The sequence below is a fragment of the Salvia hispanica genome, chromosome 2 (assembly GCF_023119035.1).
Source record: "Salvia hispanica cultivar TCC Black 2014 chromosome 2, UniMelb_Shisp_WGS_1.0, whole genome shotgun sequence".
Lineage (NCBI taxonomy): Eukaryota > Viridiplantae > Streptophyta > Magnoliopsida > Lamiales > Lamiaceae > Salvia > Salvia hispanica.
The window spans coordinates 19,096,777-19,124,005 of NC_062966.1; the positions used below are offsets into that span (position 1 = coordinate 19,096,777).

The 27,229-nt window shown below is 36.9% G+C and overlaps 2 protein-coding genes and 1 pseudogene across 2 annotated transcripts; 1 reads left to right on the plus strand and 2 right to left on the minus strand.

The window, feature by feature from the left end:
- The first annotated feature begins 6,246 nt into the window (after positions 1-6,246).
- LOC125203492 lies at positions 6,247-6,636 on the plus strand (annotated as a pseudogene).
- Positions 6,637-12,877: 6,241 nt separating this feature from the next.
- Positions 12,878-17,578, minus strand: LOC125204668 (PH, RCC1 and FYVE domains-containing protein 1-like). The gene is made up of 9 exons (XM_048103376.1): positions 17,110-17,578; positions 16,949-17,035; positions 16,648-16,737; positions 16,427-16,507; positions 16,140-16,295; positions 13,973-16,057; positions 13,629-13,775; positions 13,234-13,511; positions 12,878-13,160 (listed from the first exon to the last, which is right to left on the minus strand). Exons 1-9 carry the CDS (start codon positions 17,155-17,157, stop codon positions 13,070-13,072), a joined length of 3,063 nt encoding a protein of 1,020 aa, XP_047959333.1. The 5' UTR covers positions 17,158-17,578; the 3' UTR covers positions 12,878-13,069.
- A 3,637-nt stretch (positions 17,579-21,215) lies between these two features.
- LOC125208461 (HVA22-like protein a) lies at positions 21,216-22,466 on the minus strand. Its single transcript, XM_048108088.1, has 5 exons — positions 22,300-22,466; positions 22,187-22,213; positions 21,913-22,035; positions 21,586-21,826; positions 21,216-21,503 (listed from the first exon to the last, which is right to left on the minus strand). Exons 1-5 carry the CDS (start codon positions 22,356-22,358, stop codon positions 21,438-21,440), a joined length of 516 nt encoding a protein of 171 aa, XP_047964045.1. The 5' UTR covers positions 22,359-22,466; the 3' UTR covers positions 21,216-21,437.
- Positions 22,467-27,229: the final 4,763 nt, after the last annotated feature.

The window sequence follows — 27,229 nt, forward strand, 5'->3', positions numbered from 1 at the left end:
TTTTACTCATTTTTTTTTTATTACTTTTTAGACTTCTAAAACTTTTGAAATATGTATACATATTATCATGTATTTAAACTTAAGTTTGTTTAAGGGCGCGTCTAGTTCCCCTCACAAATATTAACACAAATACAGTATGTATACACAATATAAACTTAAGTTTGTATTCTATATATATGTATTTATATAGAGTTAGAATAGACTTGACTATAAGATAGTATATTGTTGTTCAAGAATTTTACTCATTTTGATAATGGGCTTTTATAAGTAGGCTGTTAGACTTATCAATTGTTTGGTTGAGCCCGTTTATGATGATTGGGTTTGTGTGCTATGTTTGGTTGAATAAGTGTAGGTAGGAAACAAAATATTGAGGGTCTAAATTACCCTCTCCTTTGTGAAGGATGAAATTGGCGGAAATTTGCAGGCAAATTAGGTGCTAAATTGGTCCTGATTCCCGTCAAAGCTCTCCCAAAACTCATTAATTGGCATAACTGGGATACTTAACTAAGAGGATGTTATTCCACATCATTGTTGTGAGAACTCATCGACGAGCATCGCAGGTGAGGCGTCGACGAGCTTAACTCCAACCGGCAAATGTAGTGCGAATCCGATTAAGGTTAATGATAGCGCAACGATAATGTTGAAGTGTCTTTATGTTGGTATACGAGGAGGTTTTGAAGGCGAATCTTCAACCATATCGAGAGTACTTGGTCGGAAACGCCTTTGCTAAGGTCCGATGGGCATGGCGCAACTCCCCGTTGCGTGATTTGTATCTTTCGCTAGTGCACGATATGCCTTGTAGAACTCCCCGACTAATTACATCAACTCGGTCGTTTCTTGTAGTACATCTCAGCCCTCTAGCGAATGAATCCGCATCCTCTTCAAGTAGCTAGATCATAAATTTGACTTTGAACGGTTATGAATGGAGACCTAATTATTTATGAGAAGGTGAAATGTGATTCTTATTGAGGAATGGACGAAAATGGCAAATGTGACTCATATTGTGCGATGGAGGAAGTAATATTTGCGGAATGTAAATAGCGGTTATTTTTTTTAATTTAAATGGAAATCGAATGACTTGGGTAATGAGAATCTTAATAAGTTTAAAATAAGTCAAACTTCTTAAATATTTTATTTTAATATTGCAACGAAAGAGTCTTGAGCAACGATGATAAATTTGTTGCAGAGGGATGGAATGAGATAATTTTCCAACGATGGCGGGTCCTAAACTTGCAAGAGTAGGTTTCGTTGGGGTTTGTATACTAAAAGATGCTTGAGCATACATGCCTTTTAGTTATCCACTGTGCATGTATACAAGAAACGCCACGTCCACTTGTTTACCTAATTATGAGAATAAACAATATAATATAATGGTTTATTATTGAAATATAATAAACAAGTCTCGAGGCTTTTTACTAAGAAGGTCAAGTAGGGAAATTCGATGAATCTCATCATGAGTTTTCCAAGAGGGGACTTGGCCGATCTAGTAAGAAGAAAAACGTATTCACAACCTAAATAGTTTTGGCTACCTATTGGTACGGTTGCGTGTGTTTGTGATAATTCTCTCTACCTAAGACGAGATTAGTAACACCGTGTGGTAAAGCACGAAAGGATCTAATCCGAAATGTATTCTTTATTGCTATCTACCAAAGAATATATTTCGAAAAGTTTAGTATTTTCTAGTCTATAATATTAATATCAATATTGTTTATTCAATCAAACGCCACTTTGACTTATCAATATGTGAGAGTTTGTACGTAACTCAAGTTCATGATATCTTGGGTGGTAGTAATTGAATAACATGAAGGTATTGGAATATTATTTCATAGAATTCGCAATTTATCTAATAGGTGAGCCAACACTTAAGTCATTCCATGGATCCCCAACCTAGCCCAACAAGTCCATTATAAATAGTGATGAGATGTGGAAACCCTAACACACCATTCATTCACAACACTCCTCCCCTAAACCCTAGTAGCCGTCGCCGCTCTTTCTCTCTCCCTTGCTCGCCTGGCCTCGGCACGGAGAATAGGGTTTTGTTTTTGTTCTTGTTCTATCCTAATTCATGTGATTAGATCAAGACAATATCGAGTTTGTGATTGAGTTTCCCTAGATCTCTTCAAGACAATTATTGATTATTCAAGATCCGCCCACACTGGATGGATGATCAAGGACTAGGGAATAGGTTGGAAGATTCACTGCCGATAAACCAAGGATCCCCCGGGGGGCCCATAGCAACTTCGATCCTATGATGGATTAAGAAGGTAACAATCAAATTTACATCAATTGTGCATGATTATGTGTTTTTGATGTATTATATCTATAGATCTATGTTTATTGCATTAAATTGGAGTCGAATGCATAATCACCTAAATAGATCCGTTAAGGACCCGTTTGTTTTCCGTGTCTTCCGCCGCGTAGTCCCAACAGCTTTCATTAGCCAAAAATATAGACACGGTTTACCTTCGACAATGCGGACTTCGCTCTTTTTTCAGCCTTGTTACGATCAAGAAAACGGACCTTCCACCGCGCCCCGACCTAAGGACATCAGCCATCGATCGTCCAAAATGAATATTCGGTTGGCCTCCGGCTGCTCCGTGTTCTCTTTTCCGTCCGACGACGTGTTGTTATGGCTTCCTCCATTATTGGCTGCCTCCTTGTCAACCAAGTCTCGCCTCAACGGCCGAAGGCTTGTTTACCGCGGTGGGAAGTAAGGAGTGCATGGAGGGCCGAGTAGTTCGGCCGGGGCCGGATCGAAGGCTGAACGTTACTCCCAACCTCCCGATTTTTCAAAGCATGCAAACAATTCTCCAAGGTAGGAAGTCGGGCATAGCTTGATAAGTGTTCACACTCGCATGCCTGAATATTTTGCGATTCGAGCTCGCATTTCCGCCATGTTTCGCTCTGAAAACAGCATCGGCTATTTGGTTTACAAGGTGTGTCGAATTGGGCTTGGATAAATGAGAATTTTTTTGGTTTTGGGCTAAGGCAGATTAGGTAGAATTTTCCAATGGGCTATGGACTTAATTTTAAAAGGGGCGGCATTTTCACTTAAGAAGTCCGAACGCTTATTGGCAAAAGGGTATTAGAGGTGGATTATTTCGATATTTTGATGTTTGGGCAAGGGGGGTTTTTTGTAGAAGATGTTAATTGGGTTGGATATTTGGGTTGGAAATATGATTAGAAGATGGGCTAGTATGGATAGTGGATTGATTGGAAAAAAATTAGGCTCGTAGAAGAACTAACTCGATTTAGTGGAATTATTGTGTGAGCCCAACATAGAAGGTTCAAGAAGATAAATAATTCCATCTCCCCGCACCGCGAGGTCGACCTCATTGAGATCAAACATATTATTTTCCTCCAAATCAGCAGCCTGATCTGTCCCTCTATGCAAGAATAATTTTCCCATCTCAATATCAATGAGTCAACCTTTCCAAAATTCCACTTCTAGAAGATCTCCATGCAATTCAAAATTTTGAATATTTTGCCGATTTGATCGAATATCTTCTCCTCCACGCCTTGTCATTATTCTTCCACAATTTTCGGGCATTGCAATCTCTCCAAGTCAAACTTTCCTTCCGTATTTTGAAATTCAAATTGGAGCGCATTTTGCTAAAATCTCTCCCTCCTTTTCGCCTCCTCCTTCATGCATGATAGTGTCTAGATTCATAGCTTGTTTAAGCAAAGCCTTAGCCTTGTGTGTAGCCAACGAAACCCTAGAAACCCTAGCATCGGCGCCGCTTTCCGATCAAGAACGTACGGATTTTGAACATGAACATTAACGAAATGCCCATTTTTTCATCACCGATGCGCTTCTTCCATATCTTTACGATACTCCTCTTCATCATCAAGTAAATCATCCTCCTCAAGGTCTTCCGCCGATAAAGCATGATCGGAATCTCCCAACCCTAGCTCCGACTCCGCCCGACCCCGACGAGTAAGCTGAATCTCTCGCTCACTCCACATCCGATCGATTCCTCCTCCACCCCTAGAGAAGATATGCTATCCTTAGGCTGAAACGATTCCTAAGATCATCACCAAGATCTTGACTTCGCGTGTCTTTGCTACCCTTAGTATTGGCGCCGAATCGAGCGATCTGGCCAAAGGTCGCTTTCTTAGTGATAATGTGCTCTGGCCCAGGAATTATTACATGATATCAATAGTCACTCATTCGAAGGCAAACTCCCTAATCCGCTCTCAAGTGGATATGGCCAAGGCTTATGATCGAGTGCAGGCCTTTTCTCCTCATGGTGCTAGAGAGGATGGGATTCCCGCCGGGTTGGTGAGTATGGTCACCGATGCATCTCTTCGTGCTGGTTTTCGGTTGGTGAACGGTCTTCGGGTTTCTTTCATTCCACGAGGATTTCGTCGTGGAGATCCGTTGTCGCCATCGCTCTTTGTGCTTTGCAGCAGACTACCTTTCTAGGAGCCCGGACAGTTTGGCCACGCATCCTTACACGGCGATAGATGCTAGTGAGAGCCACGGCCGTATCCCATCTCGTCTTATGCTCGATGACATTGACATCTTTGTCGTGGCACACAGAGTCCGTGGAGAAACCGATGCACTGCTTGAGCATTATACCACCGTGTCGGCCGATGGTGAACAAGGGAAAGAGTCACTTCTATCTCTTTAGAAAGTTCGACTTGGGCGTGAGTCGGAGGTGAGGGTTTTCAGCAGGATTCCCGCCATGACCTACCTCGAGTGCCTATCTATAGGAGGGGCTCAAGGCCCAATACCTTCTAGATATCTCGGTCAAGATAGTGGACCGGATTCACACTGGTCTCATAGACATATTTCTTTCGTGAGGCCGCCTGCTCTCATCAAAAGCACCCTAGTAACCATTCCCTCCACATCTTCCAGGTGGTCGAGCCTTCAAGTAATCGGATGAGAGATTCGGAGAGCATCAGGCCAGGTTCTTTCGGGGCATGGTAGGGCGAGAGGAAGATTCACCGGATTAGCCGGGGAACAAGATTTGTTTACCGCCAGTGAGGGAGGCCCAGGCATCCGCCATTTCCGGAGCTCAGCTTTCAGGATCAAGCTCTGGTGGTGATTTCTTGCACAAGATTCTTTATGGGCGTAGTTTACTATGTGCAAGTATTGTTTCTATGTTGGTCGTGCTTTTATTTCCCCTTATTCTCCGCATGATAGTCCTATTTGGCATCGTCTCGACTAGATTAGGAGTCTTGTGCATACATACATTAGATGGTCCATCCGCGAAGGGCGATCGCTGCGATGACGTGTGGGTCGGGATCGCCCTTAGGAACTATTGTCCGTCTGGGATTGATCTTCCCCGCCAGAGGTCTCTAGGTTTTGGCATGATCATACTTGGCGAGTTCTCGACGGCCTCACTGGGAGCTCATTCGGACACTGGCCCCTAGAAATGTCGCCTTCGCGGTGTGGAATGCTCTAACCCCGACCATTTCGTCTTCATTTGCGCCTGCCTCCGGAAGGTGCCGTTGAGTGTGTTGTTCGTGACTCGTGGTATCTCTCTCGCATCCAAGTATCTCGTGTTGTGTCTCTTCTTTTACAATCGAGTCGTGTCAAGATTTGTTTGTGTCGAGTCCTCTCGGCGAGATCGGCTTGGGATTATTTTGATGGCGTTCCCTCATATTAGCACACACATTCACACGTGCACCGACATTCCACTTAGATTAGGTTTTTGGTGGAGGTCCTCTCACAGCCCTTGCCTTACACATCTCTTTTCTTATTCCTTGCTAGGTATATTGGTTCATTTGGACGGAGAGGAATAGCTGCAAGCACCGCAACATTTCTTTTGGCAGGTGATACGACATTTGCGGATCTTGGTGGCGCGAGTGTGCTAGTCCCCCTTCATTGGCGTGGTTGCACCCTCGGCCGACTTCATGCCTACAATTCCTCCTCGCCGGCGAGTCCTAGTCCCCGAGTGTGCTTTGGCATCCACCGCACCCCCTCGGGGTCAAGTTGAACACCGACGGGGCCTTTACTATCTCGACGGGACAGTGGTGGTGGGGGAGTGGTTCGTGGTTCGACGGTTCTCATCACAAGTTTGGGTAGGATGGACGCAATGCGTGGTCGCGGTGTTCACTTCGGGACGCGGGGAGCAGCTGGACGAGACATCATATGGCCGGATTCGCATCTTGCTCTACACGCTTGCAGTGTCCAGTTCTCTCACATCCACCGAGAGGGCAACCAGACCTGACTTTCTTGCAGGGTGGGGGCTCGACACTGCCATGACCTTCTATGATCTCGTTTAAACGACACCTAAAATGGTGGACAAGGCATTACTATCGGACTCGAAGTTCATGACAAACCGCTCCTTTCAAGAAAGCAATTTGTCATCGATGTCTTGCATCCGGAAGGGCCAATGTTTCTAAGGCCGAGTCAAGGAGAAGTTGGCAAGGATGTATGAAATTAAGGACACAAATGCCATCTTCGTGTTCAAGTTCAGACCCATTTTGGTGGTGGCAAATCTACCTGGTTTTGGCTTGATCTATGATTCGTGAGAATGCTAAAAATTCGAGCCTAGACGGCATCGGGAATGGTCTTGACACCAAGATTGAGAAATCAGGAAGCATGAAGGAAAGAAAGAAGGCGAAGAAAACCCGTGGCGTTAAGATGCCCAAAGTGGAGACCCCGCTGCAGGCAAGAAGAAATGAGTTTGTGATATTTTACTTTTCTATGTTGGAATGGGCGATTTTCATGCGACAATATATTTTTGTTTCTATTTGGGTTAATTTAGCTCTTTGTTTAATGCTAATGCGGCACACCTTTTTGATAGTTACCAAGTCTCAAACTTCACATATCTTGCGTAGTATTGTCTTTCCTCACTATTAATTATCGTATTTGCCGATCAAAAAAAAAAACTCAAACCATAAACCATTTTACTTTGCACTAAATCTAACACACAATGCTTCTACCCTCGAAAATTCCAACTCCGATTTCACCAATTTTAGCCGTTTTTTGTTAGTTTTTTTCGATTAGTCTTTTCGTTTTAGTGATTGATTTGTCTTCACCTTTTTTTTTTTTTTGTTTTTTGGTCGTGTTTTGGCCGAAATCGTCCAAGTTTGAGTCGTCTTTTTTTTTTTCGCCCGTGTCTTTTTTTTTCCCTTTTCCGGCGGATTTTGGCCGTTTTTCGTCGTGTCGTTTTCAGACCCGGTTGTGTTGGTGCGAGGATTGTTCTACCGATTCGACGGTTTGGTGGTGGTCGAGAGGTTCCAATCGGCCACTGTGGCGGATCCGCCGCGTGGCGCTTGCCGGAATCATTTCGCGCAAAAGGGTAAGATATCTTCTCTAGGGGGGAGGATGAATCTGATCGATGGGAGTGAGGCGAGATTCACTTCTTCCGTCGGGTCGAGCGAGCCGAGCTAGGGTTGGGGGATTCCGATCATGCTTTATCGGCGGGAAAACCTTGAGGAGGGGATTTACTTGATGATGAAGAGGAGTATCGTAAAGATATGGAAGAAGCACTCCGGCTGATGAGAAAAATGGGCATTTCGTTAATGTTCATGTTCAAAATCCGTCCGTTCTTGATCGGAAAGCGGCGCCAATGCTTGGGGGTTTTTTGGGGTTTTGTTGGCTACACACAATAAGGCTTTGCTTAAACAAGCTATGAATCTGACACTATCATGCATGAAGCGAGGGGGCAAAAGGGATGGAGAGATTTTAGCAAATCTTAATGAGCTCCAATTTGAATTTCAAAATACGGAAGGAAAGTTTGACTTGGAGAGATTGCAATCCCCCAAATTGTGGAAGAATAATGACAAGGCGTGGGGGAGAAGATATTCGATCAAATCAGAAAATATTCAAAATTTTGAATTGCATGGAGATACTTCTAGAAGTGGAATTTTTGGAATGGTTGGGCTCACACAATAATTCCACAAATCAGGTTAGTTCTTCTACTGGGCCTAATTTTTTTTCCAATCAATCCACTATCCATACTAGCCCATCTTTTAATCATATTTCCAACCCAAATATCCCAACCCAATTAACATCTTCTACAAAAAACCCCTTGCCCAAACATCAAAATATCCGAAATAATCCAGCCTCTAATAAATGTTTAATTTGTTAAGGACCTGCGAATTTGTTGTTTTCTTGTAGGAGGTTTTTGTTGATCCAACGCGTGACGAGAGCTTGATATTTGAGCTCCTCGACTTGAAGACAGATGTGGCGGATCACGGAAGTGCCACGTGGTTTCTTCAAGACTTGGCTAATGAGCAAGATGCTGAAGGAGCAACGGTACAATTAGAGTTCTTAATCTCGCCTCCTTTTCCTTATAATTTATGTAAGATTTCGAGTTTCATGCTGCTACATGGCTGAATTGGCCCAATTGTCTGCATCTCATGCTACTCCAACGAATTAGTGAAGTTTAGGAAGTCGATGGTGTCAATTTATTTTGTTGTTTTAATTAACCGCCAATCCATTATCTACCACATTTGAACTTTCCCTTTAATGTGAATCACCAGTTATTTTAAACTTTGTCAGAGAAGTTTGTCATTATCATGGTTGATGTTAGCTTCAAATTAGCTGTTTTGGTGATAGCACTGGTTTACATGATGATGATAGAGAGGTTATCTATACGGCCTTATTTCGGGCTTAAAGGTAACTTTGGATTAGGAAAGATATGTAATTTGTATCATCTTTTTTAAATTTATCTTTTCTAAAGTTACTTGGATGGGATTTCAATTATTTTCTACCTTTTTTTTTTAAATCTCTAGCTCCAATTCCAAATGCAACCTTGGGTCAAATTGGAACAAAGTTTTCCAGTACAATGGTGTTGTCAAGTGGTTTTTTGAGTTTTGTCAGTTCAATTTTATCCTAAAGAAATTGCAGACAGAGTCTTTCAAGATTTTAATTTGTCCTTGAGGATTTAGAGATGAAATATATCTAAAATTTATACAGGTTTAACTTTGAAATCAGGTTGCTGTAGAGGAATTATCTGTTAGATCTGATTACCATTGTACTAATTTACTAGCTGATGACGAGTTTTCTCTAATCTTTAGCTTGTCACGTAGATTTTGCTCATTTAAAGGCTTATATCTTTTCAGATAGGAAGAACATAATTATGAAAACTGAAGTTAATGACGCTGTGATGTTGCATTTGTAATTCTATTATTTCAACTTTTGTGTTAGTGTAGCACAACACGGTCATCATGTAATTTATTGAATGAGATGAAAATTTTCACTCTAAACATTATTCCTCCGTATCCTAAAAATAGGAACTTTGGAAACGGTAGTTTAATGCAAAATCGGAAAGTAAGAGAGATGAAAAGAAAAATGGTTAACATTAGAAATAGGAAGAGAAAAAGTAGTTGAATTATGTAGTGATGCTGCTGGTCCATTTTCTAAAATGAAAAGTTTCTATTTTTAGAAACGGACTAAAAAGTGAAAGAATTTCTACTTTAAAACTGAGGGAAATGGAGGGAGTATTTTCTAGATCTTATTTGCTGTCAGTTCATGTTATTGTATTAAAAGCATGAAACGTATAATCTGAGTTTCCTTCATAATAGTTGCATCCCCTTGTTCAATAAAACAGGTGCTTGAACAATCAGGTGTATTTGAGACTGATGCACTGCGACAGTCTTGCTGTTATTACAACTGCAGTTGGGCAGATGGTTGTACAGCCTTTTACTGATTGATACTATTTTGTGTGCATTAAGAGTGATATCATAGTGTATCTAGTTTGTGATACAGAGAGCTTAACCAGCCCACCCAATCCTCTGAGCCTGTCCCTAAAAGAAATATGTTTTGTGTTAAACGCACCTCTCCTAAAACATATTATTTTCTTGCATGATCCTGTGTTAGTAGTTACACACCCCGCTATCCCCTTATTTCTAGAACATGTCTATCAAAAACATTTTCAATACTGGATTCCTTGCAAACAATTCAAGATTGGCATCAATTTATCCCTCTGCATCTGCTTCTTGCAGACATTCAAGTTCTGCTAGCCTGATATAGATCCTTGAACTTAATGTGAGTTGTTTCTTAGTGCCTAGGTACAAGTGTGCAACCATTATCTAGCAAGAGATTGAAGAATATTGAGGTTGACATTGTGTGTTTGGTGTTTAATTCCTATAATAATTTATCAGCCAACTTCATTGTTACTATGCTCCATTTTCAGGCCATATCTAAAGGTAAACAGGGATGAGATGCACAAAACCTAGTTAAGGTAAACTTACCATTTCTTCTTCCTAGGAGAATTGTCTAAAGATTTTTGGTTAGGACCTTAAAATATGTTATTTCCAGGTTTATCTAGCTAATTTGCGCCTCAAGCATATTTTCTTTATCGTTATTCCTTATTTCTATTCATTTAAAACATAAATTTTCAAACCCAGCCACCGTGTAAAACAAACGCTACCTAAATCCCTTTCTTCTTCTGAGCTCCCACACTCTTATGCAGGACGTAAGCAACATGCGCCAAGTTCCAGATCATCAGGTTAGAGACTTCCTGAATGTTTAATTTTTCTTTCCTCCAAATTTGTTGTTTTCTTTTGTAAGGCATTAAAAACTACTCATCTTTACTATTTTAGATGCCTATAGATCTTACACATATAGCAAGTAAACAACAGGCAATTTGGTTTCATAAACAGGTCGATTATAGTTCGGAGGGGGATGAATCCTAATACACCAACAATATTTTTTCAAGGATGCAAAAATCAATCAGCTGGCAGTGAATCAATATTAAAGCTAATCTAATAACATCTTCCCACAATCCGCAAAAAAAATCACATTGCATATATCGAAGAAATCTTTCATACAACAAATTGCAGCTTAGCAGCATAAGAAGAGAAACAGAAACCGAATGCAAAATATCAATCAAATGTAGAACAAACAAATGTAGGAAGAGCCATACAGGAAGAAACATCCAGACGTTTTCAAACCATAAAATTTGCAGTGATAGTTAGTGTATATAGATACAACATCAACTTTCAGTTGGGTAAAAAGGGAAAAGGACCATCTTTGCTGCCGACGCCCTCACTCCTGCTGGCCTTATATAGTCCTCTTTTATGGGCCAGACCCTAATGTGATTTTTTTACTATGAAATGATGGGCCTCTATACATGTATGTGGGCCCCTAACCCCAAATATAATTCAAAGATTAGGTCTATTCCCATATTGTAACTTTAATTATATTAGTACTAGTAATTTTAATAATTTTCTTAAACTATACTTCATCCCATCAAAAATAGTTAAAAAAACTCCAAATTTGAACTTTAATTATTTGTACCAGTAATTTTAATAATTTTCTTAAACTTTCTTATCCCATCATAAATAGGGGAGAAAAAAACGCGTAGATAAGACGTGGTAAATTTTGTCTTTAGAACTACTAGGCAAGTGGATAATAGTACATCAATTAAGAACCCTTTTATTTGTCTAATCTTGAGTCGATCCATATTTTCTTATTAACAAGCATATTATATATGTGTATGTATGAAATTATAGGCAGCTATTCTGATGAATGTTGAGATATTTCCTAGTGAAAGTCTTGAGGTGACCGTTTATATAGAACTACCTAGTTTGCAATCATAGAAAATGAACAAATGAAGTGAAAGCATACATAATTTAAGCTCATTTGTGAATTTGTCACATTTGGTTTCATCACGTGGTTAAATGCATTTACGGAAAGTTATAGTATATGTAGAAGAAGCAAGATGGTGATATTCTTTTATAGCTTACGTATGACTATTCTTTCATCTCATTCATATACACGTGTCTCTTCTTATCTTTTCGTGAATTATTTGAATCTATAGTACTACTAGCTAGCATCTATAGTTTGTAAATAACTCATGAAATACTTTTCAAGGCAATATAGAAATTTCAATTTGTGCAATCCAATTAAAACATGTTTTCTAACAAAACCTATTCACTTCCATTAGACTCAAGTTATGGTTATTCAAATACCGCCAAACATCAAAATCTATAAATTATGCAATAATCAATAACATCATCCTAAACAATCCTCGAGTATGGCCAATAAAAATCAACTTCGCAATAAACAATCCTCGAGTATGGCCAATAAAAACTTAACATACTTATATTAGTATTTCTTAATCTCCGTGCCCAAAAAAAATTATATTTAGATAAAAAAAAATATTACTAGTTTTTATGATTTAGATTAAAACTTTGTTTTGTATACCTTCGAAATCCTTAATATTAGAGCACTAGCCTTCAAAGTACGTATTTATTCAATACTTACACAAGTTTTAATAGTACTCTCTCCGTCTCAAAAAAATTGAGTCGTATTTCTTTTTAGTCCGTCTCAACAAAGTTGAGTCATTTCCTTTTTTAACAAAAGACAAAACATTTAGTTACTCTTTTTTTATTCCATCATTTACTTTACTCTATCTTGTTTTTCCTAGTTTTTTCATCTCTCTTATTTATCTAATATAAATATAAATTTAACGCGCCCATAAAAGTTTTGTCTCAATTTTTATGGGACTGAGGAGTATTACTATTATAGAAACGGCAGGAGGCCAACGAGTCCAAATTTATGCTTGGATGCCTTTCTAGTTTCTAGTACTGAATGAGGCATTCAATGTGAGAAAGACTCAAAATTCCTCCAAGGATCAAACATGAATTCAAAATCCCCTGCTTAATTGAAGAGAAGAAAGTACTAAAATTCAAGAAAATGGATACGAGGAACTGCTGCAGTGGATGTGCTGGAGTCGACAACGTGTACTTGTGCTCAAACCCGATTAGGAGGCCGAGTGTCAGCCCTGTTCATACATGCATCGTGCAGCCGGTGAAGAAGGAGGAATCTGTGGTGAAGAAGGAGGAATGGCAAAAGCTACTGTCTTTGTGAAGGCTGTCAAAGTCAATGCTTGATCAATAGCTAATTGAATCTGCTCTTCTAATAAAATTATTTTACTTTTGCCTCTACTTTATTTTATGCTAAAAACGATACTACCAAATAAAAGCCTCCTTGAATTGTTATAAACATTGAAAAAATCTTGATTCTCATTTAGTGCTACTACACTAGCAAAGCTGCACAAACTCAGACACCCAAAATCTAGACATTACAAAACCTGGTGTACTTGTCATGTTTTCTAATGGTTTTAGCAAGCTAACATAAAGGCTGCTTGTGATCAAGATACTACGTCGTTCTTATGTTGTGTTGCTTGCATAGCCTCGTCTCGTTTTCAGCCCACCACTTCTCTGCTTGTTCCTCTGTGTACTGTTTCCTACTGTAGAGCACACCATAAATGTTCAGCGTATCATTCCTCAATAGTTCAACCGAAAATCATCATGAAAAACTACCTGAATCGAACTCGTCTGAGTTCATTGGTTCCGTTCTGCAACGGGGCAAGAGTTATGTACACGCCAGGCTTGTCTTGTATAGTCCGCTCTGATTTCTGTGACTGGGCTTCAGTACCATTGGACAGTGGTGCAGACGAACTGCCACTAGGCTCGTTCTTTGGAGAGGTTTTGACAGTCACAACGCTCCCGTTGGATGGACCATTAGAGTCATTGCTTATCTGCTCATCACTATGGCTGCACCCTTGTTTCTTTGGTCCTCTCTCGGCCATATCTTTTAACTGCTCGCGATTTGGATTCTCAGTTTCATTAGACTCTATAGAAATGATATAAGAAAAAGAGAGAAATTGATATTTTATCAGTAGATTCATATCTACTACTACATAGTGAAAACCAACCTGAGCAGTCAGTGACTTGATCACTTCTTTCGCAGCCTGGCTTTTTTCAGCTTCATCGGCTGCCCGTGCAGTCACCTCCTTCAGTTGCTCTGATTTTCTTTCAAGTTCAGATTCTAGAGACTGGGATTTGGTTGAAAGTTTATCCACCTAAAATCCATATCAAGACAAATTATAGTGACCAAAGTTTAAAAAAAAAACAAAAACAAAAAACAGTTGATATCATTGCAAAACGATTTCTTGTTGATCGGTTGGACTAAATTGAAAGCCATAAGAATACACGAAACATGCACCAAATCCACAGTTTCAATTCAAAATTCGATGCTCATAAGGAGTAAGAAGCTTACCTGTTGCCTTAAATCTTTGAGCTCCATGCTTAGGATATCATTGCTACTCTTTAATTCATCGGGAGTTGCTTCAAGTGTTCGAAATGAGAATGATGGAGAGGGTGATGGGGTCGATGACCTCTTCCCTAGTACTGGAGAAGGTGACTGAGAAAATACTCTAGAATCATGCACGATAAATGAGAGAGAGCCCGGTGAAGAGCCGTAGGGGCTAGATGGCGATTTTGAAGAAGTGCTGGGCCTCGGCATATTCCCATTCCGAAGAGGAAACATGCGGTTATCAACTAATTCGGGCTTTACACTAAACGAGGACGTCCTGTCATACTTGAGTGACTCGGTAAATGATAGTCGGGACATACTTGCTGGCAAACGGGGAATCCCAGGTTCGGGGATATCACTGGCCTTATGTAACGTACTCACACTTTTGACATAAGGAACGCGGGGAACAGATGCATGATCTGAAGTCTTCTGTAATTTGGTGAAACAATCATCACAAACGCGATATGGCTTGTTCATACTGGGAGCTAACGAGGCTTTAACTGACTTCCTAGTGCTGCAAGCTGTGCAGATGCCAAGCCCACAGTTGTAACAGTTGTGGCGTTTCCGCATGAAACTGAAAGGGTTATGACAGCCAGAGCAGACAGAGATATCTGCACTGGATATCCATTTATGAAGGCATATAACAGCAGTGAAATTCGAGCCACACACTATGCTTTTCACATGCTTCTCCTTCAAGAAGGAGACAAGTGTGGGTGTGTTCCTGTCTTCGTTGTCTCCATGCCCGAGTTGGCCATTAGCACCTTTACCCCATGTGTAAACCTCTGCTTTCGACGTCAAAACAGCAATGTGATGTGAGCCACATGCAATCTCTTCCACGCAACAGTTTGCAATGCTACCTTTTATACAAGTTGGAGCCTTTCCATCTTTTCCCATGGTGTATACGTTTCCTGAGGTCGTAAGAGCAACAGTGAGCTTGTTCCCACATGCTACCTGAGAAAAATCAGTGTCAACCAACGAAGATATGCGTTCGGGAACCAGCCTTGGTTTATCATCACCATGCCCTAGCTGCCCGTATTCTCCGTCCCCCCACGTGTAAAGCTTTCCAGCGGAGGAACTGTACAGCCCTTGCCCTGAGGTGGAAGATTTATATACTAGTTTAACCACAGCTGCAGTGTGCCATACACCACAAGCAACGTGCTGCGCATGTAGTCCCTTCAAAGCTTCCACTTCTCGTGGAATGCTGGTTCCACTACGATCACCATGGCCTAATGCACCAAAGGTTCCATCTCCAAATGTAAACATGTGGCCGGTTGAGGTAAGGAGAGCCGTATGCCAAGGTCCACACGAGACGAATGTGATTTGGAAGCCGTCTGTAGGGCCATTGACCCGTTTGGGGATCCAGTGACTCACATCAGTTCCATGCCCAAGCAAGCCACATCCAGAAGATCCATCACCCCAAGTGTAGAGGTCGCCCGAATGTGTAACTGCACAGGTATGATAATCGCCACATGCTACCATTTCAATGGTCTTCCCATTAAAAACTTCAATGAGCTTTGGGTGGAAAATGTCTGTTTCCATGCCATGCCCCAGTCTCCCTCCAGCCTCCTCACCCCAGCTGTACGCCTCCCCTTGTTTTGTGACTAAAATGGCGTGTCTCTGCCCACAAGCAATGCTTTGCACATCAAGTACCCCTGTCGAATCCAAGGCCTTGGGAACTAGAGCATCACTTTTTTTAATAAACGATTCTTTAATTTTAGTAAGACCGCCTCCCATTACTCCGTTTCCAGTGCCTTCTCCCCAGATGAAAACATCACCCAAGTTATCAAAATCCTCATTATACGAACCTTGACTCGATGAACTTAGAGCACTAGAGAGGCTCACCCTGATTGTTTCACTCCCAGAAGTTCGGGCATTTGTGTTTTCTGCGGCTCCAGCTGAATGCGGAGTGAAACAATGCGCAGGAGACTCAGCAAATAGGTGATTCTTGCTTGAACCAGTGAATGACAAAACCTCAGCAAATACTTTTCCTAATCTGCTCTGAGGTGTGCTATCCAATCGTTGGTGGTGCTCGCTCATATCCTGAGCCAACTAAATCAATGAAAATGGAGAGCAATTAGATAAGGACAAAGAATGAGCAGATGGAACACAAGAGGTGGAAAATGGAGCTCACAAATGAACTTGATCGAGAAACCCTCCAAATGCGAGGACTTTCAGATGATGCAGTGTCGCTCCTTGCTTCGTTTCTTACTTTCCTGTGGCTACCACGCTCAATTAGAGCTTTTAAACCAACAAACCAAACCTCAGCTTCGTCCTTGTCTTTACATATCTGTAGAATTTGAAACAACATCTGTATAAATAATTACCCTCATCAAATGCTTAGCATCAAGAGAACAATCAACAACCCAATGAAACTATGCATGGTTTCTACATGTGACAAGATAACAACCTGAAACTCACCAAATCCAAGGATCTGTCATTATATATCAGAGAAAAGGATTGGTATTCCTTCTCTGGCCGAGGATACCGCTGAAATACTGCCTGCAAAGAGAAAAATGTAGATTAGTTCACAATAAGTTATAACTAGAAAACAGATTAGTTCATTTGGGTTGAACAAACTTAAATGCTCCACATTCTGCACATGAGTTATAAGAGTAGAGAAATACTACGGTCGTACTTACAGTCCTCTGCCCGGGAATTATCCGGGAAACATTGCGTAGATCAAGGTGTTTCTCGTCTTTTCCATAATACCATATCAAGGTAGACTCATCCTGAAATATACTCAGACTCAGCTTGACTGAATAAACATGATTAAATGCCAATTAGAAGATCAATATAATCCGACTCAACGGCCTAAATGCAACTAGACTTGCAATGACAAGCAGCCTTCATATATTATGATTACCACAGAAAGCAACAACATACCTCATCTTCACCAAATTCATATGAACAAATGTACAATAATCAAGGAAAGTAGCTCACTGTGGAAAGTCGAAAAGGACAGAACTTTGGCTTCCCTCTCCGACCATACTTCAACAAGTGTGCTCCTTTCTTTAGAGATGTAATGGCCTAAAAAGAAAACACTTTTCCAATATAATTTCACACAAACTTGCAACAATCTCATAAACACAATTATTACATACCTGATCAATGTCTCTTTCAACAACACTAAGCCTCTGCAAATCAGCCATTCACGTTCCAATGTAACTATGTGTAACAGTCCATTTAGACCAAAACCCATTTGAATTATCACAAAATAATGTGCTGTTCCACCTATTCTGCTCCATCACAATCCAATTTCCTCATCTACACAATCAATCCAACACACCAAAAAAAAAGCCCCTCAAAATCAAAATTCCCTCTTCTTGAAATGCAGCTCTAAACAAGTATTTTCTTGATTCATATCACGATTTGCAGCCATGCATAAAATCACAACGGCGAACGAGTGTATTTCTTCTGCAGTGAAACCCAAAATTGTTGTAGGCGTTACAGAAGAAAAGAATAAGGGGTGGTGGGGTTTTCTTGTGTGATGAGCTCAAATCAAATTAAATCAAGAAACAATTTAGGAGATTTCTTGAAATGAAAAGGGTTTTTTTTTTTTGTGAGAAGGGAATTATGGGATTTGGAAAGTGTTGAATTTTCAGGGCGAGAACCCTCAAACAAACGTGCATACATACATTCGTGTTCAATTATCTCTCTGCCCTGCATTTCTAAATCTCAAGAATTCCTATTTTTCCGCGAAACAGCCATGTCAGCAACTGAAAAGTCTGAAAATCAGTTTGTAACTTGGATTCGATGATTGAGATGGATTCACTTTTGTCATTTTCGTTACTCTCTTTATTGTCTTTGACAAATAAAGCCAAAAAAAGCAATTCATTATCCCGATACAACACCTTCAATTTTTGCACTTTGTTTCCATTGTAGGTCATGCTCTGTCTGCTCTAAATAAATTTGTTACTAGTACTATAATTTTAAAAATAAAACTAAATGAGTATTATGAAATTTATTGGTGATGGCACGTTATTTATGGATCCAATCATAGACTGATAGACATGTTTTGGATTGAGTGTGATATAGTTTTACTTGGTCAAAATTAATTGGAATATGGTTGCGAGTTACGAGTGATTTGTTTTTTCTCTAAAATATGAATTGTTTTAACACCTAATTGTAGTTCCCTAAAAAATAAGATAACAACTCATTTTGGTTAAGTTGGGTGTGGATACATTCTACTAGGTTTGGTCAACTGCTATTTGTTTCTATGTTAAATATTCCTATCGAAATGAAAAAAAAGCGAGACTAGTGTTTGGATTGGCTTGAGGATTATGTCTGGGAAAGTATGTCTGATTTAGCCTTAGAATTTTAAAATTAGTGTGTTTGTTTAGGTTTTTTATATTAGTAAAGAAAATAATCGGAATGCTGAGAACGAGGAAAGTTCTAACTTTTCTTAGGTATTCTTTTTCCTAGTTTTAGGATTCTTACATATTTAAGCTATAGTATAATTTTATTAATAATAATATAATAATAATAACAATAATAATAATAATTACAATGTTTTTAAAATAATTTAAAATTATAAATCATACTTAATTTCACTATAATAAATAACTATAATTAAAATTATCATAATTATAACTATATTTTATAATAATTCATAATAGTAAATAATTTATTAAATATTTAAAATATAATTATATAATATAAATCTTATAATAAATAATAACTATTTTATTTTATAAATTAACAATTAATCAATAGAGTCATAATGCAATTTTAGTTTATAAAATTTATTCAATTATAATATCCGTAAATATTATAATTATTATATTTATTATTATAATACATGAGTATTGTACTATAATACTCCATGTAACTATAATTATATTATTATATATTATGATGGATAATCCATATTTAAACTATCAATTGTAATAATAAATATAATAATATAATATTATTTTTTTTAATTAATAATTTATTAAAAAATTTATAATATTATTCTTTTTTATAAGTAAAAAAATAATAAGTATATTTTTAGTTTGGTGTTTAAATTAAATATAAATAAGTTGCTTGTTCATATTTAATGACCAAAGATTGCATAAATGGACGAATTGTTATTATAATAAGTAGTAGTGAAGCATACATGTAGGTAGGTCTGATTAAATTTGGTACCATGATAATTGACCCGAATTTTCGGAAATTCGATCCCTAAATTCCAAAAATCCAATACCCGATACCCGACCCGAATTTGATTTCGGGTACCCGGATACCCGACTCGGGTATCCAGTCCCGAAAAATCGGGTATCCAGTCCCGATTGTAATTTTTTTTATTTTTGAAAATTAATTACAAACTTTTAGAATTTATTTAATATTATTTAATTCGAATTTAATACAATATTGAAGTAGTTCTAATTTTTAGAAATACTAATTCTTATAGTAGTTCTAATTTAAAAGAAATAACTACAAACTTTGAACAATATAAAATTCATAAGTTATACTTACTACATATTAACATCTTTCATCCATCTACAATAAGTCAATAACCATCAAAATTCATAAGTTTAAACATTCATCCCTTATAAACATCACAATTCAATCATTCATAAGAATCTAGATCTAAAAATAACATCATCAAAGATTCAAAATTCAAAATATTACATGTCAATGAAATTAAAATATAATTAAAAAATTAAATTACATATATTAAACGCTAACTCTTAAGTATTAATTAAAGTATTAAGTATTAATTAAAATATAGTTAAGAAATTAATTATATTTATTTATAATAAAAACATAATTTTTTTAATTTTTTTAAAAAATCGGATAATTCGGGTATACCCGATATCCGATCGGGTAACCCAATACCCGATAACCCAAAATTCTTACTATCCGATCCCGATCCGATACCCGAAAAATCGGGTTTTGGGTATCCAATTATCCGATTTTTTCGGGTTCGGATATCGGGTATCCAATACCCAATATCCATTTTGACAGGCCTACATATAGGTACTCCCTCCGTCTGCCATTAGAAGTCCCATTTATGGACGACACGGGTTTTAAGAAAAATGGGTGAAAAAAAAGTTAGTGGAATAAGAGTCATTTGTATTTATTAGTTTTAAATGAAATGTGAATAGAATGAATTAGTGGAAGGTGAGACCCTATTACCATTTATGGTAAAAGTGAACCAAAACTCCTATTCGCGGACGGACTAAAATAGAAAAACGGGACTTTTATTCGTGGACAGAGGGAGTATTTTGTTGGTAGTTTTTATGTTTTATTTTAAATAATCTGAGATGCTCCTTGCAATTAGGAATATTTTCCACTATTTCCTTTCAAATACGACAATACTATCTTCACACATATATGAAAAATTGAAAAGTGCGTCAATGTAATTAAATTAATAGTAGTATATAGAGTAATTAAGTTAATGTTTATATATTGTACTCAGGTCAAGGCCCAATTTCATGCGGTTGGTTTTGACCCAATCCTTCCTATAAAATTAATAATCATTTATCAAATTTTCACATGGTAAGTTCTTTTTCTATCAGGTCTTAAATCCATATCGATATGATAGAAACAGTCCAAGTAATTTAACAACATTTAAAAATTAATATTACATGCTATAAATGGTTAGTTTATATTAAATGGATATCATAAATTAACATATAGTACTAGTAGTATTTTATTCCACCCTAAATAACATTTACACTAGAGTAATATCATGAATTGAACATCAATAACTAAATACTCCACCCATTCAAAGAAAGTCTTAATAATATTTGCTTATTCGATCGATTCGATTATAGAGAAGAGCTAGAAGGAAGACAGATGTGGAAGCGGCACAAGAATGAGGAGAACGCAGAGGTGGTGCGGCGCGAGAGTAAGAGTCGAGTTAGTGAGAGACAAGATTAGTTAACAGAAAAAATATAGAATTAATTGATTAACAGTTTGCAAATTATAAATAATAAATATTAAATAAAATTTTGGACGTTCACAAAAAAAATTGTCTTATCCTATTTACATTATCCTCGCCTGCATTTCTTTATTTCAGTGTTCCTCCTACCTAGCTAGGACTATTTTGTTGATCGAGAGTATTAATTAACAAACTAAAATCCAATAATATAAATTATATATATGTCATAACTCATAACTGAGAATAATCAGTCATATTTAATTATAAAATTAAACTAAACTAAAACATAAATTGGAATTCCTAAATTCCAATTTTAATACAGATATCGTCAGCAATTAATTAATCCATATCCTTGTTGAGTTTCTAAACTCCAGCTCTCCAATTCACATTAACAAACTACACAAACACTTCCAGTAAATTAACCCAAACATACATGGTGCAACAACTCAAAATTATGTAAAAACCACCAAGTAGGTGCGAAAGAACACAGTTCACACACAACAAATTACAACGGTCAGAATTAGATTAAAAAAAGCTTAATTAATTAAATCAACTCATTAATTAATATTCATAATCATCATGGAAGATCGAGTAGCTGCTCCTCCTGCTCCTCGCTTCTCTGTCAGCCTACTCCAAAAATAATAATCAGATTATTAAATCACACTAACACAACCAATTTAAGAAAATAAAATAAAATAAAAAAATTTACCCTAGCAATGAGCCTTTCAAACGCCTCAGGTCCATTTTCCTGAATATATTTTTCAGCAGCAGACAAAACATCATCTGGCTTGCTAAACACATCCTTTTTTCTTGGGACGTACCACATTTTAATCTGAGGATTTTTGTAGAAAGGTCTGATGAAATTGTCATACACGTAAGCTGCACCGTTGAAGTAGGGCAGCACCAGCCAGCACACGCCCGCCAGCTTCGCGTAAGACCAGATCGGAAACCTGATTCATTGTGTATATATAATAGCTCTATTAAAATAAATAGCTAGGATGAGAAATGTTTGATCATAAATCTTTTATCAATTTACCACTCGATGAGTTTGGAGAATGTGAGCTCGAATAAGGTGATGAGAGAGTAGAGCACCCAATATGTCAGCCATTGCTGATCGTCTATGCGCGATTTAGTCTCGATGGCCTTCACCGAACAATACCTGCCAAATATTTCAATTCATAAATAAAGACAGACCTATTTTGATATTTTTTCAGTTACTTATAGCGATATTTTTTCTATTTACGGACTAATTTTGAAGTTCACTCTATTATACTATAATGGATGTGGAAACAAAGGGAAATGCGACTTACAGAGGATAAACGAGAGAAACCAGAGGCCTGACGAGATCGCACCACGATTATTAGATTGTAAGATAATTAAAGAGAAAAATATAGGTTTGTTGTGAAAGAAAAGTGATACTTACATAGCAAGAACATCAATGTTCTTTGCCACAACAGTGAAGAGATTGTCTCCAGAGCCCATGTTTTGAGATTAATTTCTTGTTGAATTAGGTAGCTTGAGATGGTGAGAGAGATTGAAGAAAGAATAAGTGTAGCAACTATCAAGTGATTGGCTGAGTGTATGGGGCAGTAAAACACAAGAAAAGGTGTGTAATTGCAATCATTTATGCGTGTTTTCTGCATACTAAAGTTTTCAAGTGTGAAAGGAGGGAAAATGTTACTTACAATCCAAATGCAAATTTCTCTATTTTTTTTAAAAATTTTGTTAAACATTTTCGCATGATATATAATTTATTTTAGCACTATGTCTTAAACTTTTCATTTCATCTCCTAATTTTTGTGTTGTTGTTAGTTTCACATGTTTAACTAGTTTAGTACTTGCATGGATAAGAAGAAAAAAGGAAACAAGATCCAAATTTTAAAAAGTGAACTTTGAAACTGCACAAAAAGGTGAAGAAAATGTGGGAGCCAAATTGATGATGGAGAGAATCTTATGCTTCGTCAAGAAAGAGGCACCGAAACTTTGACTTAATGGACACTACAAAGGACTTATGTTGGACTTATTTGGTGTTGTTCGATTGCCATAAGCCCATAATTAATTATCTTAGGTGTCGTTATATTGTCATAACTAATTCATTTTCTGAAAATTTATTTTTTTATGTGTCGCTTCTGTTGCAATAACTAATCATCTTATGATAGATCATCTACAAATTAAGTTATAAGATTATTCTAGTTAGAGGGGGTGACTATGACTAATTATCACATGATTATGAGATTATTCATCTAGGATTAAGTTGTGAATTCAATCTCATAAACCAAACATAATATATGTTTAATCCCGAGATACAATCTTGCTAATTTATCATATCGTTAAGTTAATAGAGAATTTTTTTGGTCATGCATAACTGTTTGCATATTCATATAAGAATATGAAACATTCGTCTAAAGCTGTTAGATTGGGCAAAATGTTCAACGATATATATACTAATAGTAGTTAACTAATAATCTAGCTACCTATATTTAGTAAATGAGTCTCACATTATATGTACTTATTCTCATTCATATTTAATTTGATTATAAAATTAATATTCTCAATCATATTTACTGTAAAATTAAAATATATGAATCTAATTCACAATTCACAACTTTATCACTCATACTATTTCTTTGTATTTTTTAAAATTCATACCAAGCTAAAGAGACGGACTTTAATTGTTGGTAATTAAAATCACAAATTATGTTAATAAGTTAATAATCTATTGGCTTAGAGTTCAAATTGGAACCCCTTCCCATTCCTCAGATTAAAAAATTAATGGACCGAAAAATGCCCATCATTAATTTGTGAGGTAACCCAACATTCTTTTGTAATTCAAATCATGATTTATAACAGAATTATTTATCTATCAATTCAGGATTGTAAACCGGTCAGTATAGATGTATCGCGAAGGAGGAAGAGGCCAAAATATGCTCTTAACAAAACACAAAAGATAATGTGAAGAAGGAAAAAAAATAAAGAGAATATAATTGCTTTATCTTGGAGATCATGATTAATTATTCAACTAAAGAAGAGGCTACTTAAAACATTGTGGGTGAACGGGTTAGGAGAGGACCCTACAAATATAATAGGGAGTAGTATTTTTAATTATTAATGGGTGCCCAAAAAAAGGGAATGCCTAGCAAATTACAATGAATGATGTTTATAGTTCAATTTTATTTAGTGAGTGATAGCGTCACAAAATTAGGAATTTTTGTTAAGCAAATTGGTCCGATTATTGGGTCTCCTACGGAAATTAGTTCACGACTTTGATTACATCTATAATTGTTGTGTTTTTAAATTTGAAGGCGCAATATATCGCAAAAACCTTGTCGTCAAGTAATCTCTCAAGTATTTTAATAAACTAAAAAGAGTAAGTATTTTATTTTCCAAGCACTTGACACAAGTCATCTTCAATTAGATCGAAAAAATTAAAATATATTAAAAAACAAATTATTCTAAAGGTCGCAGAGACTTCGCTCTTCTACGGTTGTCCTTGTACTACATTTGTACCCCTAATTAACTTATTTATATGCACTGCGCAATTAAATTACATATTATTGTCGAATGATGATTAAATCCATTTTAAAATAGGATGAAACGATCTACGAGCCCTAAAATGAGGTAAAGTCAAACAAATGTGTGTTACACAGCATGAGAGAGATTTGTGCTTCCCCTGCGACAAACAATTTTGTTCCCTAAAGCAAAAAAAATAGGTTATTATATTCGTAATGTTCCGTAATTAGTGCTTCTCTTTCTTCTAATGCCCTCCTAATTTACGCAGACCAAGCAAAATGTGTCACTTTTCCATATTTCCTGCGCCAAGCCAAAGGCTAAATCGTACTCGTCAAAATTTTGGAACAAAAAAATCAATTTTGTTTTGTCAACATTGGAAAACGAATATATAAATTGAGACATGGTCCATAAAAAAAAGACATATATATATATATATATATATATATATATATATATATATATATATATAGGGTCTTGTTAGGTTGAGATTTTTAGGCCTAATTGAGAATTGAGATGCAATCTCAGCCACTCATTCACAATTTGCGCGCGATGTCAACAGCGTGTAGTTTATGTCAACAAGAGGGTATTTTTGTCATTTTCGCGCAATGTCAACTACGGAGACATTATGTCAACTACGATGTCAACAACAAACGTTATTTATGTCAACTACGATGTCAACAACAAACTTTATTTATGTCAACTATTATGTCAACAACAACATTTTACAAATAATCAATGTTAACAACAAATATTTTCATGTCAACGACATATTATTTGTGTCAACAACAACGATTTACATATAATTTATGTCAGCAACAAACGTTATTATGTCAACGAGCTATATAATTCATGTCAACGACCTATATAATTCATGTCAACAGCAACGTTTTACATATAATTAATGTCAACAGCAACATTTACGTATAAATAATGTCAATCTATTAGAAAATGCCAAAAATTAGAAACAAATCACAATTGAAGTCTAAATACTAAAATTGAATCTCGTTTCCAATTCAAGAACTGAGAATTCATCTATTCCTAACCTGCGAAGCAGAATGCAATATGATTAAGCTTGATTCCCCAATCGAGTCTCCAACGTGAACTCAACTGATCGTCTTCACCGCATTGACACTCTCTTCTTTTTGTTCTTCCAATTTCTCCATTTCTTAGTGGATTGCATCGATTCCAATCCACAATCTCATTCAACTCACCAATGAGATTTTGATTCCAACTTCACTTCCAATTGAGTTGATTTCTCATCTTCTTTCGGCAAAATCCCCCAATTTTTGAACAAGATAAACCGTCAATTTTCTCACCAGGTCCAAAAGGAGAAGATCTTTTTCCATGGTTCTCATAAGGAGGCAGCAAATCGGGAAGCCAGACGGTGGCTTCTCCTTCACTTGCGATTCTCCGCCGCTGCCCTCCGCCGACAGTTCTTCATCTTCTTCTTCCGCCTCCTCGCTCACCAGTCACCACTAAAGCTATTCGAGCATCTTCGGCGTACAGGGAGTCGTCGCTGTCTTCTGTCTATGAACAGTCGGCTCTCTCTTCTCCGCGCGGTTCTGCTCCTTCCGCTGCTAAGGTGCGATTTTGGCTGATCTGCTCCGAATCTCGCCTCCGCGCCGCCGCTCTGGAGCACAATCTGGGAGAAATCTCACAGAAATCGCCCAAATCGCCAAACACAAGCTGAAAACCCTAATTAAAACATGAAATTACCATTATGCCCTTTCATAATTAATTAATCTAAAAATATTTTGTGTGGCAAAATCTGGACCACTCACTTAATAAAAATGAGTGGCTGATATTGCATCTCATTTCTCAATTACCTTAAAAAATCTCAATTGATTATGGACCTATACAATATATATATATATATATATATATATATATAGATATATAGGGTCTTGTTAGGATGAGATTTTTGGGCATAATTGAGAAATGAGATGCAATCTCAGCCACTAATTCACAAGATTAACTTAATGTCAACAACTATCACATTATGTCAACAAGGGGGTATAATTGTCTTTTTATTAAATTGTATTTGAAATCATTTTATAAAATCCTTTCTAAAACTCTAGCTTCAAATCTTCAAATCTTCAACATTCAAAAATCTTCAAATCTCTTCAACATTCAAATCTTCAAATCTTCAACATTCAAATCTTCAAATCTCTTCAACATTCAAATCTTCAAATCTTCAACATTCAATAAAATAACACTTGTAAAATGTCAACAACTAAAAAATAACACTTACAATTCACATATCAATACCGAGAATATCGAATGTCAACAACTCGTATTAAAATGTCAACAACTAACAAATAACACTTACAATTCACATATCAATACCGAGAATATCGAATGTCAACAACTCGTATTAAAATGTCAACAACTAACAAATAACACTTACTATTCACATATCAATACCGAGAATATCGAATGTCAACAACTCGTATTAAAATGTCAACAACTAACAAATAACACTTACTATTCACATATCAATACCGAGAATATCGAATGTCAACAACTCGTATTAAAATGTCAACAACTCGCGCGATGTCAACTACGGAGACATTATGTCAACTACGATGTCAACAGCAAACGTTATTTATGTCAACTACGATGTGAACAACAAACGTTATTTATGTCAACTACGATGACAACAACAAACTTTATTTATGTCAACTATTATGTAAACAACAACATTTTACAAATAATCAATGTCAACAACAAATATTTTCATGTCAACGACATATTATTTGTGTCAACAACAACGATTTACATATAATTTATGTCAACAACAAACGTTATTATGTCAACGAAATATATAATTCATGTCAACGACC

What these genes read in the sequence shown, in the direction of transcription:
- LOC125204668 (XM_048103376.1), bottom strand. Translation starts at nt 17,157, where the DNA reads ATGGCTGATTTGCAGAGGCTTAGTGTTGTTGAAAGAGACATTGATCAG. An exon ending in TAATTCCCGGGCAGAGGACT is followed by an intron (nt 16,508 to 16,647) that starts GTAAGTACGACC and finishes TTCTCTTTGCAG; the next exon opens with GCAGTATTTCAGCGGTATCC. An exon ending in TCAAAGATTTAAGGCAACAG is followed by an intron (nt 13,776 to 13,972) that starts GTAAGCTTCTTA and finishes TATGGATTTTAG; the next exon opens with GTGGATAAACTTTCAACCAA.
- LOC125208461 (XM_048108088.1), bottom strand. Translation starts at nt 22,358, where the DNA reads ATGGGCTCTGGAGACAATCTCTTCACTGTTGTGGCAAAGAACATTGAT. An exon ending in AACATTGATGTTCTTGCTAT is followed by an intron (nt 22,214 to 22,299) that starts GTAAGTATCACT and finishes CGATCTCGTCAG; the next exon opens with GCCTCTGGTTTCTCTCGTTT. An exon ending in TTGAAAGGCTCATTGCTAGG is followed by an intron (nt 21,504 to 21,585) that starts GTAAATTTTTTT and finishes TTTTTGGAGTAG; the next exon opens with GCTGACAGAGAAGCGAGGAG.